The sequence below is a fragment of the Mustela putorius genome, unplaced genomic scaffold (assembly GCF_011764305.1).
Source record: "Mustela putorius furo isolate JIRA1106 unplaced genomic scaffold, ASM1176430v1.1 tig00003923_pilon_pilon_pilon, whole genome shotgun sequence".
Lineage (NCBI taxonomy): Eukaryota > Metazoa > Chordata > Mammalia > Carnivora > Mustelidae > Mustela > Mustela putorius.
The window spans coordinates 3,453,843-3,467,070 of record NW_025422068.1 but is presented as its reverse complement, the minus strand read 5'-3'; the positions used below and the strand labels follow the sequence as shown (position 1 = coordinate 3,467,070).

The window sequence follows — 13,228 nt, the reverse complement described above, 5'->3', positions numbered from 1 at the left end:
CTCCCATCCAAGCATCTGAGTGAAGGTTTTTAAAAATTTTTTAAACCACGACAAAAGTATATAAAAATCAATTTAGCAATTTTTAACAAACTACTCTTTTTAGGTGGAGAGTTCCTGTTCATATTCCTCCGTTTCACATTTACCCAACACCTATGCTGGGACAGACACTGCGCTAGACACTGGGGATACACAGTCGAAGAGGACAGTCCGTACTTCAGAGGCTTAAATATATGGAAGGAAAAATATAAACAGATATTTTATCAACAATAACACAAGACTTGGGTCAAAATACACTGAGAGTATCCAGCAGTTGTAACTGTGACACTAATCTTTTGGAATCCTTAGGGATTTTTCCAGAAACAAACGCTCAACTAGGGTTGGTGCAGTAATTATAGTCAGCGGTTCTTCAAAACCCAAGTTCAGGAAAATTTAGGTGAAAACACTTGATTTTAACACTTGTCGAGTATTTAAGTCTCTCAAAATCACCCTGCTTAGCGAGTTGGAAAGGCGCGGAAGGCTGGAGAAACTCTTATGCCGGGACAGAGACTCCAGAAGGGGTCACATCCACTTGGGAGTCCCCAAGGGACGCCGGGGGCGGGAGGAGGGGGCGCGGTGCTTGCTGGGACTTGTAGTCTCTACCAGGACGGAGGACACTGCATCTCCATTTATAACGCCTTTCTCACGCTTTCTGAACCGACGGATTAAGCCCCATCCTAAAGCACAATACGACTACTCTTAGCTCATTCTAGGCTCACTATGTTTCTGCCGGTGTCCTTCTGTTCCGCACTCAAAACGACAGACTCAGTCATCCGCCTCCAAGCGATTGGCCTGTTCTCAGTGGTGGGCGGGGCCCTAGGTGGACTGGAGCTCATGATTGGCCAGCATCTGACTAGACTAGGCGTTTTCTTATCCACTTGCGGATCAGTAAACTGTGGTTTAAAAAAAATGAGTCCTTTACCGCAGTACCCCTCTTCGCCGCGGGAAGTCTCGCGATATTTCGGCCGAAGGGACCTAGCGACGCGTAGTAAGCGGCAAAGGCCAGTGGGGGTGGCGGGCACCGGAGCCGGGAAGGGACAGGTCAGGCGGGGAAGGCGAGCGCGTGCTGTCTGCGCCCCTGGGGCTCGGTCTGGGCCAGCCACCCCGAGCCGAGAAGAACTGTGTGGATTGCGCGGCCCTCCTCCGGGCAGTCGGCCTGGAGTCTCGGCCCTAGTCGCCCCGGAGCTTCACCTGGGCCCGCGCGGGCTGTGACAGGTGCGCGGACGAGCGCCGCGCTGCGCCCTCCCGGCGGCCCGCCCCCTCCGGGCCTTGCCCGCCAGGGCTCGGGATGAACTGCGGGCCCCAGCTGAGCGGCTCCGGCTCCTGGCGCCTGTCGCTGCCGCCGTCGCCGCCCAAGAGCGGCCGCCGCCCCTGAGGGAAGGAGGAGGGAAGCGGCAGCTGACCCTGGGCATGAGCCGGACGCGGCGTCCGTTGCGGGACTAGGGCGCAGACATGAACCTGCACCAGGTGCTGACCGGGGCTGTGAACCCTGGCGACCACTGCTTCTCCGTGGGCAGCGTCGGCGACCAGCGCTTCACGGTGAGTGAGGGAGGCTCCCGCGTCGCCCGTGGCGGGTCCGCGCCCCTGAGTCAGCCGGGATCGGCCCAGACTCACGGGACCGAGGCCGGGAATGCCTGGTCGCCCGCACTGGGGTCCCCTGGTCTCCCACGAAGGTCCCCGCCCCTAGGACCAGGCGGACCTGGCTTCTGAGAGCGAAGGAGGGAGAAACATGTCCGTCATCGAGGTACTGGGTCGGAAGTTAGAATGTTTTGTAGGATTTTTAAAGTTTCTAGTCTGACGTCCTTGGACTGGGGTGGTTTATCAAAATCGTTTATCCAGAAATCGTTGTTGTAATGTGTATGAGGGCGTTTCGGTATCCTGCTCCTTAGGCTTAAATTGTCAAATGTAGAAATAGTTGAGATTGGTTTAATTTTAAACCAATATTAAGTATCAAGTATCTTTGTAATTAAAAAAAAAAAGTGGGTGTCTTATAACAATTAATTGTTTGCTACCAACATCTAGCGCTGAGTAATCCAGTGAAAACATTGTTTTCATGTAGTTTTCTTCATATTCACCAAGGGAAAAACTTTGGAAAGAAGAAGAGATTTTTCATAAGTAATTCTCTCCTGTCATCCTTTGGATTCCATATGTAACAGTTTAGAAATCCTGGGAAACTTTTGTTTATTTTAGATTGCTCACATTAATTACTAAAAGTTGCATTACAGTTTTTCCATAAAACTTTCCTGGTGTGTAGTGGTAGGTCCAGGTTAAGATTTACTGAACGTGACTAGTTTTTCATTGGTTTTCTCAGATACTAGAAGGAGGAAGTCCTCAAACTTCTAGCTACTTAACAGTGCGGTGGCGTTTTCTGCTTTATAGTTTTTATAATAATTTTACACTGTAAGTAAGTACTGCATATGATACCCATTGTCTAAACGTATTTATAATACTGAGGATATTTGCCATAACTTGTGTTATCTCTTCGTTAAGGATAAAAGTAAAACTTAATTTTACATAAGCAAGTGAAACTAAGTAAACAGCCTAACAGATCCCCTAGGGTTTCTTCTGTTTTACTTATGAATTATTTTGTGGTCTTTGTCAGTCAAAATAAATCTTAGATTAAATAATAGTGATAATTTAATATGGTATAGAAATTTCATATCTAAATTGTGCTTTTAGATCTGTGACAACTAAGTACTCATTCTCAGAGAGAGTATGTACCTCCTCTGTGGAGAAATTCATACATACCTTAGCTTGCATTTGACAGTAGCAATTTTGAGATTCTGATGCTAAATGTTAATCTAGCCTGAATGCTCAGGGGAAGAGTGAACTCTGAGGGTCTTAGTGAGCTACTCTAGACTCCCTATAGCTGGACATTGCTCTCTGCTCTTGGTATTAAGATGGAAGAAATAAGCAGCATCCTAAGGGGGTTCTCTAGTGGGAGATTATAGGATGGTAGCATCTCCTAAAGTTGTATGAGTGTTTTCTCCAATGCAAATTCTAGCAACTTTTCCTTAGAAAGCTTTTGGTATCTATGCCATAGTGTGAACTTTAAAGTACATACAATATACTGGCCTAGGTATACACCTAGATGACCCCTCTAAGTGTTTATAAAAACTTGGTGTTATTTTAAAGAAGAGGTGAGCTAATAAACCAGAGCTTCTATGTGGTTATTATACACCATCATGTAGCTTCTTTTGTGACCTTATTTTTAAAATATATTTCCATAGACCAGATTTTTTTTTAAAGTTTTATTTACCTATCTTAGAGAAAACGAGCAAGCAAGGGAGAGAGCACCTGCGACCCGCATGTAGTGGGGGCAGGGGCAGAAGGAGAAGGAGTGAGAGTCTTAAGCAAACTTAGTGGGCCCTAAGCCTGAGCAGGACCTCAGTAGGATAGGGGTTAGGGAATAGGGGCTCAATCTCTCCACCTTGAGAGCCATCCTGGAACCAAAACCAAGAGTTGGACCCTTAACTGATTGCCCTCCTCAGGTGCCCTCCATAGACCAGAGTTTAATCATCTCCTACCAAGCCTACTGCAGATTTCTCCCACGTCTCCGGAAGGATTTTAGTAAATTAGATAAAAATAAATTTTTCATTTGTTTAGTATAAAGATACCCTAGTTCTCTGTAATTTGGGTTGTAGTTTAGTGATTAACAATCATCTACTTCCTTTGTACCCAATCCATCCTTGACCCTTTAACATTATGTTGCTTGTTCTATTACAAACTAAGTTTCTTGCCTTCAGTTTCCTATATACCATATATATACATCTTTAATTTATCTCTTTTGAAATTGCTTGTTTTTCATGTTAAAAAGCAGATCTGTTTATTTTTGACTCCTTCAATTTTTTTTTTTTAATATTTTATTTATTCACTTGACAAACAGAGATCACAAGTAAGCAGAGAGGTAGGCAGAGAGGAGGAAGCAGACTCCCCCCTGAGCAAAGAGCCCGATTCAAGGCTCGGTCTCAGGACCCTGAGATCATGACCTGAACTGAAGGCAGAGGCTTAACCCACTGAGCCACCCAGGCACCCGACTCCTTGAATTGTTTTTAAATGCTTCTGATTTTGACTTCTTTGATAGAATATAGCAGACATTAATGGTATGTACAGACTTAAAAAAATCTCAAAATTTCAGTTTGACTTGAGGGAGAGACATGAGATCTTCCATTTGGAGGCCCCTTTGAAGAATGATTTTATTTCTCTTGCACTTCATGCCTTTTGTGAAGACATCCTGTGTTTGTAATTCCTCCCTTCTCATGTTTGCTGATAACTTACCTGTTCTTGTTTTGAAAGATTGCAAGAAATGAGATCCTGTTTCACAAAGGAAGTCTGACAGGTTTTAAATTGAAATGAAATTGAATGCCAGCTCTCATGGATTCTAGGTTTTAAAATATGTACTTACTGATATAATTTGTTTGTCTAAGTATTAGCTAACATCTTACTGCTAAAACTGACATGGAGTATTTTGACTTCCTTCTTAGTCTAAGAACTTCTAGTAGACAGTGACCATGTGTCTTATGCTGTCAAACCACTTTATTTGTACTTTCATTATATTATTAACCAGTATTGCCTTGTGTCTCCTATGGTTTCATTATGACCATCTAGAACAGTGATTAAGGTATTGGTGGCTCCTATTAGTAGAGTTATTATTTGGGTTTGATTTCCAGTCTCATCCTTATGTTTAGCTGTACATCTGTCTGCAAGTTCTTTTAAATTCTTTTTTTTCCTCATCTGTAAAACGGGGCCAGAGTAGTACCTATTCATAGGGTTATTACATGAAAAAGTGTTAAGTTCTGTTTATTGTTAGTATATGTAAAACCCTCAAAAATGTCAATTATTATAAAATCAAAAAATTTTTTTTAATATTTTATTTATTTATTTGACAGAGAGAGAGAGATCACAGGTAGGCAGAGAGGCAGGCATAGAGAGAGGAGGAAGCAGGCTCCCTGCCGAGCAGAGAGCCCGATGTGGGGCTTGATCCCAGGACCCTGAGATCATGACCTGAGTCGAAGGCAGAGGCTTAACCCACTGAGCCACCCACGAGCCACTATAAAATTAAAGTTTTACTCATACTAATGCTTGGCACATAAATATTGGTTGAATTGATGAATAGTACTTAAAGAAGCCTTGTTGCAATATAATTAAACGTCTGTGTTTTAGAATAGCTTTAATAATTTAGATTTGAGTCCAAATAAAATGATTCTATTAAAGTTCCTTTAGACTTTGTTCAGTCACTTCTTAGCAATGGTTTTCCTGCACACTAAGCAAAAATTCTTTATTTTTTCTTTCTTTACCTGAATGCTTCCTTCAGTCTTTTTTCCTTGTTAATTTCCTGCTATTAGAGTGAAAATATGTGAGCAAACTGGTCCTGATCTGTTGACAATTTTTGTTTTTAGAATAAAAAATGTTTTGTTTATGAAAGGCAAATAGTTAAAAAGAGGCACCGTTAGTTTGAATCTAGATTTTCTAGTATTGCTGTGCATACTGATGACATGTGCTTTAATATACAATAGATTTTTTTCTTCTCATTTCATTGTTTATGGTTAGTGTTGAAACTTTCAAATGAAATTGAAAAGGAGGTAATTTATAAGAGACAGACTGTGTTAATATTTAGGACTTCCTGTCTCTAGTTTGTAATTTAAACATCTTTGCTATAGGAGAGAAAACAAACATGTTAGAGCTCCAGGCTTCCTTTTGTGTTAGACAACCCCATATTCACTGTCAGGGGACCCCAATTAGAGGTCAAAAGACTGATGCAGCTATCTGGTTGGTAGAGAAATAGAGGCTAAATTAGCATTCTTCTTCCTATGTCTGTCATGGTAAGCATCTTTTAGTTTAGCTTTTTGTTTTGTTCACTAGGGAAAACTTTATAAGTGGGAGGATAGAAAGGGGTTTTTTTGTTGTTGTTGTGTGGGGTTTTTTTTTTGGAGGGGACTTACAGGTCTTTGTAAGGGGAGAGAATATAGGAAGGGAAGATACTATTTACATCTGGAAAGAGATTTTTGTGGTTCTCATATGCCATCACAAGTACATCAGACTTCTTAAAAACTGGCCTATTTTATAGAACTTCCCTATGACCCTGCAATTGCACTACTGGGTATTTACCCCAAAGATACAGATGTAGTGAAAAGAAGGGCCATCTGTACCCCAATGTTTATAGCAGCAATGGCCACGGTCACCAAACTGTGGAAAGAACCAAGATGCCCTTCAATGGATGAATGGATAAGGAAGATGTGGTCCATATACACTATGGAGTATTATGCCTCCATCAGAAAGGATGAATACCCAACTTTTGTAGCAACATGGACGGGACTGGAAGAGATTATGCTGAGTGAAATAAGTCAAGCAGAGAGAGTCAGTTATCATATGGTTTCACTTAGCAGAACAAATAGCATGGAGGACATGGGGAGATAGAGAGGAGAAGGAAGTTGGGGGGAAATTGGAAGGGGAGGTGAACCATGACAGACTATGGACTCTAAAAAACAATCTGAGGGTTTTGAAGGGGCGGGGGGGTGGGAGGTCAGGGTACCAGGTGGTGGGTATTAGAGAGGGCACGGATTGCATGGAGCACTGGGTGTGGTGCAAAAATAATGAATACTGTTATGCTGAAAATAAGTTAAAAAATAAATTTTAAAAAAACTGGCCTATTTTAAAATACTGAGTTTTAAATAGTATTAAAGTACCTTTAAGATTATTGAAGCAAAATTAAACTTCAACACTATATGTTTAAAAATGAGAAAAATGTTAATTACAGTATTTTACAATTCAAGTCATTTAACCATGACATATACCAGGAAGAAATTCCTTAGAATATTTACCTGGTATGGTTGGTAAAAACAGAACAGTGAAAACAAGAAATCCAAGTGTTTTACAGAAATCACAATACTTCCAAGTTTGAATACCAGCTGTTACAGACTTGGATAATTTTTGAAATTTAGAAATTTGAGAAGGTTTTCTGTCACAATTTTAAGTAAGAAATTGTGATTATATGCTTGATAGCACGTTGAATTCAGTTCTTCCTGGGCATCTTCTTTAGTCTCAAAATTAGTAAACCTAATATTATAGGTACCCAACAAAAGAATTTTCACTTGTTAATTTAATTTTCATTGATTAGTAATAGATTGTTCTCATTACAGATCTCTTGACAGAAGCATCTAATGTATCAATTATCAGTATATGCACATTAATTTTGGAGACCAAATAGCATGGCAGTTTATTTGATAAATCAGTGCTATTCTTATGGTTTTGATAATGTCATACAATATAGTCAGGACACCTTGGAGGGAAATTTTGAGAATTTATTTTAGAAAAATCTGTCAAACTAGTTTTAAATTTGGTCTTAGAAATACCATGTATTGTATTACTTCTTAGGGTTTTATTTAAACCAGGTTGATGGATTGTTTAAAGAATAAAGTGGTACATCCTTAGCTCACTTTAAAGCTGTTTTCCCTGTTTTTTGGGGTTTTTTTTTTTTTTTTTTGCGGGGAGAGGGCTTGGTATATTTCCATGCTTTTTACCTCATCATGTTGTATAAGCTACAGAGAAGACTGAATTAATTTTAATAGTCTTCTAGAACTGTGCATAAGAAGATGTGTCTATTTTAAGTGATTCTTGAGTGATACCCAGATTAGATTATCTGTATAGATTTATGTCTCCCCTGCCACCACTGCTTTATTGAGATATAATTGCCTTATATCATTGTTTAAATTTAAGGTCTACACTGTGATGATTTGCTACATGTATGTTACAAAATGTTTATCACAGGCTAGTTGACATACCCTTTACTTTGCATCTTTACTATTTTGTTGTTGTTATGGTGAGAACATTAAAGCTTTACTCTTAGAGCAACTTTCAAGTATAGTACAATATCGTTAACTACGGTTACCATGCTGCACATTAGATCCCTGGAATTTATTTATCTTACAACTGAAAGTTTGTACCCTTCGACCAAAGTCTCACATTTCACCACCCCAGAACCCCTGGCAACCATCATTCTTTTCTCTATCAGTATAATGTTTTTAGATTCTGTGCATAATTGAAATACATATATTCGTCTTTCTCTCTTTGACTTATTTCACTTAGCATTATGCTGTCATGGGTGTCACCAATGTCAGGGTTTTCTTCTTTTTATGGCTGAATACTGTTCCATTGTGTATATATACCCTATTTTCTTTATCCACCCATCTGTAGTTAGACACTTAGGTTGTTTCCATGTTGTGGCTGTTGTACATAAACACTGCAGTGAATATGGGAGTGCAGGTATTTAATTGAGATAGTCATTTTATTGTCTTTGGGTATATACCCAGAAGTTGGACTGCTGAATAATATGGTAGTTCTATTTTTAATTTTTTAGGAACCTTCTTACTGTTTTCCATAGCATCTGTAACAGTTTACACTCCCAGCAAGAGTACGTAAGAATTTCCTTTGGTCTGTGTCTTCACCAACACGTTATCTCTTATCTTTTTGACAATAGCCATTTGGTGATGTCTCTCTGTGGTTTTGATTTGATTTCCCTAAGGATTAGTGATGAAGAACTTATTTTCATGTACCTACTAGCCCCTTGTATATCTTTTCTTGAAAAATATCTATTCAACTTCTTTACCTTTTTAAAATTCAGATTGTTCTTTTGCTATTGAGTTGAATGAGTTCCTTATATACTTTGTATATTAATTCCTTATCAGAGATGGTTTGCAAAATTTTCTCCCATTCTGTAGGTTGACTCTGCACTTTATTCTCTTTTGCTTTGCAGAAGCTTTTTAGTTTGATGTGGTCCTACATGTTTATTACTGGTTTTGCTGTTTGTGCTTTTCATGTCATATCAGAAAAGTCATGACTAAGACCAATATCAAGGAGCTTTTTCTCTGTGTTTTCTTCTAGGAGTTTTATGGTTCAGTCTTACATGTAAGTCTGTGATCCATTTTGAGTTGATTTATGTGTATAATGTGAGATAAGTGTCCAGTTTATTCTTTTGCAATTGGATGTGCAGTTTCTCAACACCGTTTATTGAAGAGACTGTCCTTTCTCCATTATGTATTCTTGGTGCCTTTGCTGAAGATTTAGTTGACCATATGTGCGTGGGTTTGTGTCTGAGCTCATGCTTCTCTTCCTTTTTTGTTCATGGTGCCTGTCTTTATGCTAGTATCATAGTGTTTTGATTACTATAGCTTTGTAATATAGATTGAAATCAGAAAGTATGGTGCTTGAGCTCAGTGGCTCAAGCTTAGTTCTTTTTTAAAAATTTTATTTATTTCTTTTTTGTACAATTAGCCGACATAAAATATATCATTAGTTTTTGATGTAGTGTTCGATGATTCATCAGTTGTGTATAACACCCACTGCTCATCACCACACATGCTCTTCTTAATACCCATCACCCAGTCACGCCATCCCTCCATCCGACCCTCCCTTCTCTAACCCTCTTTGTTTCCTGGAGTCCAGAGTCTTTCATGGTTTTTCTCCCTCTCTGATATCCCTTTCAGTTTTCCCTCCCTTCCCCTTGGTCCTCCAGACTATTCCTTATGTTCCACATATGAGTGTCAGGCTTAGTTCTTACTCAAGATTGCTTTGGCTTTTTGGTGTCTCTTGTGGTTACATATGAATTTTAGAATGTTTTTTGGCCTGTGAAAAATACTATTAGAATTTTGATAGGGATTGCATTGGATCTGTATATTGCTTTGGGTATTATGAACATTTTAACAGTAGTCTTCCAATCTAGGAACACAAGATATTTTCCCATTTATCTGTGTCATCTTCAATTTCTTTAATCAGTGTCTTACAGTTTTCGGTGCACAAGATCTTTCACCTTTTTAAAATTTATGTAAAGTATTTTACTTTTTGATGTAAGTTGTTTTCTTAATTTCTTTTTTGAGAGATTCACTGTTACCATGTAGAAATGCAACGGATTTTTGTGTATTGATTTTGTATCCTATGACTTCATGGAATTCATTTGTTCTAATTTCTTATTTTTTGGTAGAGTCTTTAGGGTTTTCAGTATATCCTGTTAAATGTAAACAGAAAGTTTTTTGTGTTTCTTTCCTATTTGGATGCCATTTTTATCTATCTATCTATCTATCTATCTATCTATCTATCTATCTATTTATTTTCATGCCTGAGTGCTCTGGCCAGGACTTTTCAGTACTGTTTTGAATAGAAGTAATGAGAGTAGACATCCTTGCCTTTCTCCTGATCTTAGAGAAAACCTTTCAGCTTTTCACCATTGAATATGGTGTTCATATTGTGGGCTTGGCATATATGGCCTTTATTAAACTGTCCTTAAATCTCAGGGATGAATCTCACTTGATTATGATGCATAATCTTTTTAATGTCCTTTTGAAATTGTCCTTTTGGAATTGAAATTGTTAAGGATTTTTACATTTATGTCAATCAGGGTTATTGCAATGTAATTTTCTTTTCCTATAGTGCCCTTGTCTAGGTTTGTAACAACATAATGCTGGCCTTGCAGAATGAGTTTGAAAGTATTCCCTCTTAAGTTTTTTGGAAAGGATTGGCCTTAATTCTCTTAAAATGTCTGTTAGACCTCGCTGGTGAAACCATCTGATCCTAGGCTTTTATTTGTTGGGAGGTTTTCATTACTGAATTAGTTGGTGTATTATATTTTCTCCGTTTTAATTTCTGAGAGAGAGAGTATTGATAGTGATAACACACAAAAACTAACGCCCTTAAGGAAGGGGATGGGAGGATGGTTAACCTTAATATTTTCTTAAGAGTGCAAAGAATTCCCGACACTAGAGAATTTGAGAACCATTGGTTTATAGTATTCCATTGTATGATTATACTGCAGTTCATTTGTGTATTCCATTGTTGGTTGATGTTTGGATTGGTTCTACTTTGGGGTGTTGATGAATAGTTATGAATGTTCTTGTTCATGTGTTTTAGTGTATATATGGACACATTTCTGTTGGGTATAAACTTAGAAGTCGAATTGCTGGTTATTGTGTAGGCATGTGTTTAGCTTTCCAAAGTAGTTGTACCATACTAATTTACATTCTTGTCACGGTTATGGGAGTTCTGGTTGCTTTATGGTCCGGATAAGATATTCTTTTTTTTTTTTTTAAGATATTCTTAATTATGGGAAGAGATTAGAGAAAAATTATTAAATTCATGCCAGTGTTTGTTTATAGGGCATTGAGTGATAGCATAAAGAATAAGTAAGAGTATGTCCTTTCCCACTAGTTATAACTTGGTTTCAGTCTTAGTTTTGCCTCCAGCTGGCTCTGAGACTTGAGCCAATTACTTAGTCTGTTTAAGCTTAAGATTTCTTAGCAGTAAAATGGGGTGATTATTGTATAAAGTACTACACAGAATTTGTTGTAGGGATTAAATGGGTTACGGTGAAAAGCACTTGGTGCCAAAGAGAAGAAAATAGGCCCAGAAGACTATACGTGAGTAAAGAGAAAAGAAAGCAAAAAAAAAACGTGGTAGCAGTTTTTGTTTTAACTTTTTGAAAACAATTACTTAGGTTTTATATGTTTTCATTACTACATAGAAAATAACTATTTAGGATAATTTCATGCCTAGAAAAAGTTATAAAATAAAAATAGTACAAGGGCACCTGGGTGGCTCAGTTAGTTAAGCGACTGCCTTCGGCTCAGGTTATGATCCTGGAGTGCCAGGATTGAGTCCTGCATCGGGCTCTCTGCTCAACAGGGAGTCTGCTTCTCCCTCTGACCTTCTCACCTCTCATGTTTTCTCTCTCTCTCTCTCTTTCTCTCTCTCACATATATAAATAAAATCTTAAAATAAAATAAAAAAAATAAAAATCATACAAGGAACACCCATGCTCTCATTACTTAGATTTGGCTATTGCCAATAATGTACTCCCATTTTCTTTATCATTTGTGCTCCCCAGACCTGTGTGTGCCTATATAATTTTTTTTTTCTGAATACTTTGAGGATGTTATGTATGTTATAATTCTTCACCCTTAAATACTCCAGTCTCATTTCCTAATAAGAGGAATATTCAGTTACATAATCACAGTATCTATATTTATCTATTTCATAAATTTACATTGATAAACTTTTCGCTAATGTATTATCCATGTTTGGGTTCTGTTACTTGATATGACAGTGTTCTCTATAACGTTTTTACCCCTTCCAATACAAGATTCAGGCTATGATATCACATTTAGTTATCGCGTCTGTTTAGCATCATTTCTCTTGTTCTTTATCGCTTCAACAGTGGCATTTGAAGACTTTAGTACTTCCCTCCCACTTTTAAAAAACAAACCTTTTCTCATTTCACATTTGTCTAATGTTTCCTCCTGATTAGATTGAGCTTATGACTTCTTGGCCAAAATTCTGCCTAGATGATGTTGTGTCCTCTAGGTATCCCAGTTGGAGGTTCCTGATATCTGTCACTTGGAATGTTAATTTTAATGACCACTAAAGGTATTGCCTAATTTCTCCATTGTATAACAGATTTTCTTTTCTCTTTGCAACTAATAAGGAGTATGTGAGAAAGCCTTTGAAGACCCTGCAAATATCATCAGCCTCATCATCATTTTCCCCTACATTGACTATACACTGATGATGATTCTTGCCCTTTTTGCATCTTCTTTCTGATATAACAGAGTGTTCTATGCCCCTATTGTACTACCCTGCTATAGTGCTGCACTGAGCCATTTCTTCAGGGAGCCCTGGTTTCTTTTAGTAGAGAATGCGATTAGAGGCCAAGATCAGGGTACTAAGTGATCTCATCGCTTTTGGGATATCTGCTTCTTGGCCTTTTAATAGTATAGAACTAGTGCATATACACGTGTATATGCATATAGCAAGCTAGTATGCACATACATACACATATACAAACATGTATTTACATGTGTACATGGAAATATGTGTATTTTGGAAAACATGATTTTATACCAGTATTTCCACTTCTATAACAACCTTGCTTGACTCTTGTATCTTTCCTCTTTTATATTTTTGTTCCTTTTCCTTACACAGTGAGATCCTCAGCTTATTTGCTCATTTCTGTAATATATCCAAAATAGTTTCAGAATTGCATTGTCCATACCACTATAATTAAAAAACAACCTACAAAAACATTCAGGATTTGTTTGTACTTCTCCCCACCCTGCCTGTGAGATAATAGACAATACATGTATTGGTCTCTGTCCCCAGTTTCTGGGACAGAATTCCTGACACTTCAAAATTTCTAAGTGATAAGAAC

At 38.2% G+C, this 13,228-nt stretch overlaps 1 protein-coding gene across 6 annotated transcripts in view; it reads left to right on the top strand.

Annotated features, from left to right (window-relative positions):
- The first annotated feature begins 982 nt into the window (after positions 1 to 982).
- The window catches only part of DMXL1 (Dmx like 1), a 127,522-nt gene continuing 115,276 nt past the window's right edge, over positions 983 to 13,228 (top strand). For 4 of the 6 annotated variants that reach the window (XM_045069337.1, XM_045069336.1, XM_045069335.1 and 1 more), the window contains exon 1: positions 985 to 1,575. In XM_045069337.1, the coding sequence (XP_044925272.1) occupies positions 1,489 to 1,575 (87 nt within the window). In that variant the 5' untranslated portion in view covers positions 985 to 1,488. Of the gene's footprint in view, positions 1,576 to 13,228 lie in introns of all 6 variants that reach the window. The other 2 variants (XM_045069340.1, XM_045069339.1) reach the window with 2 other exon arrangements.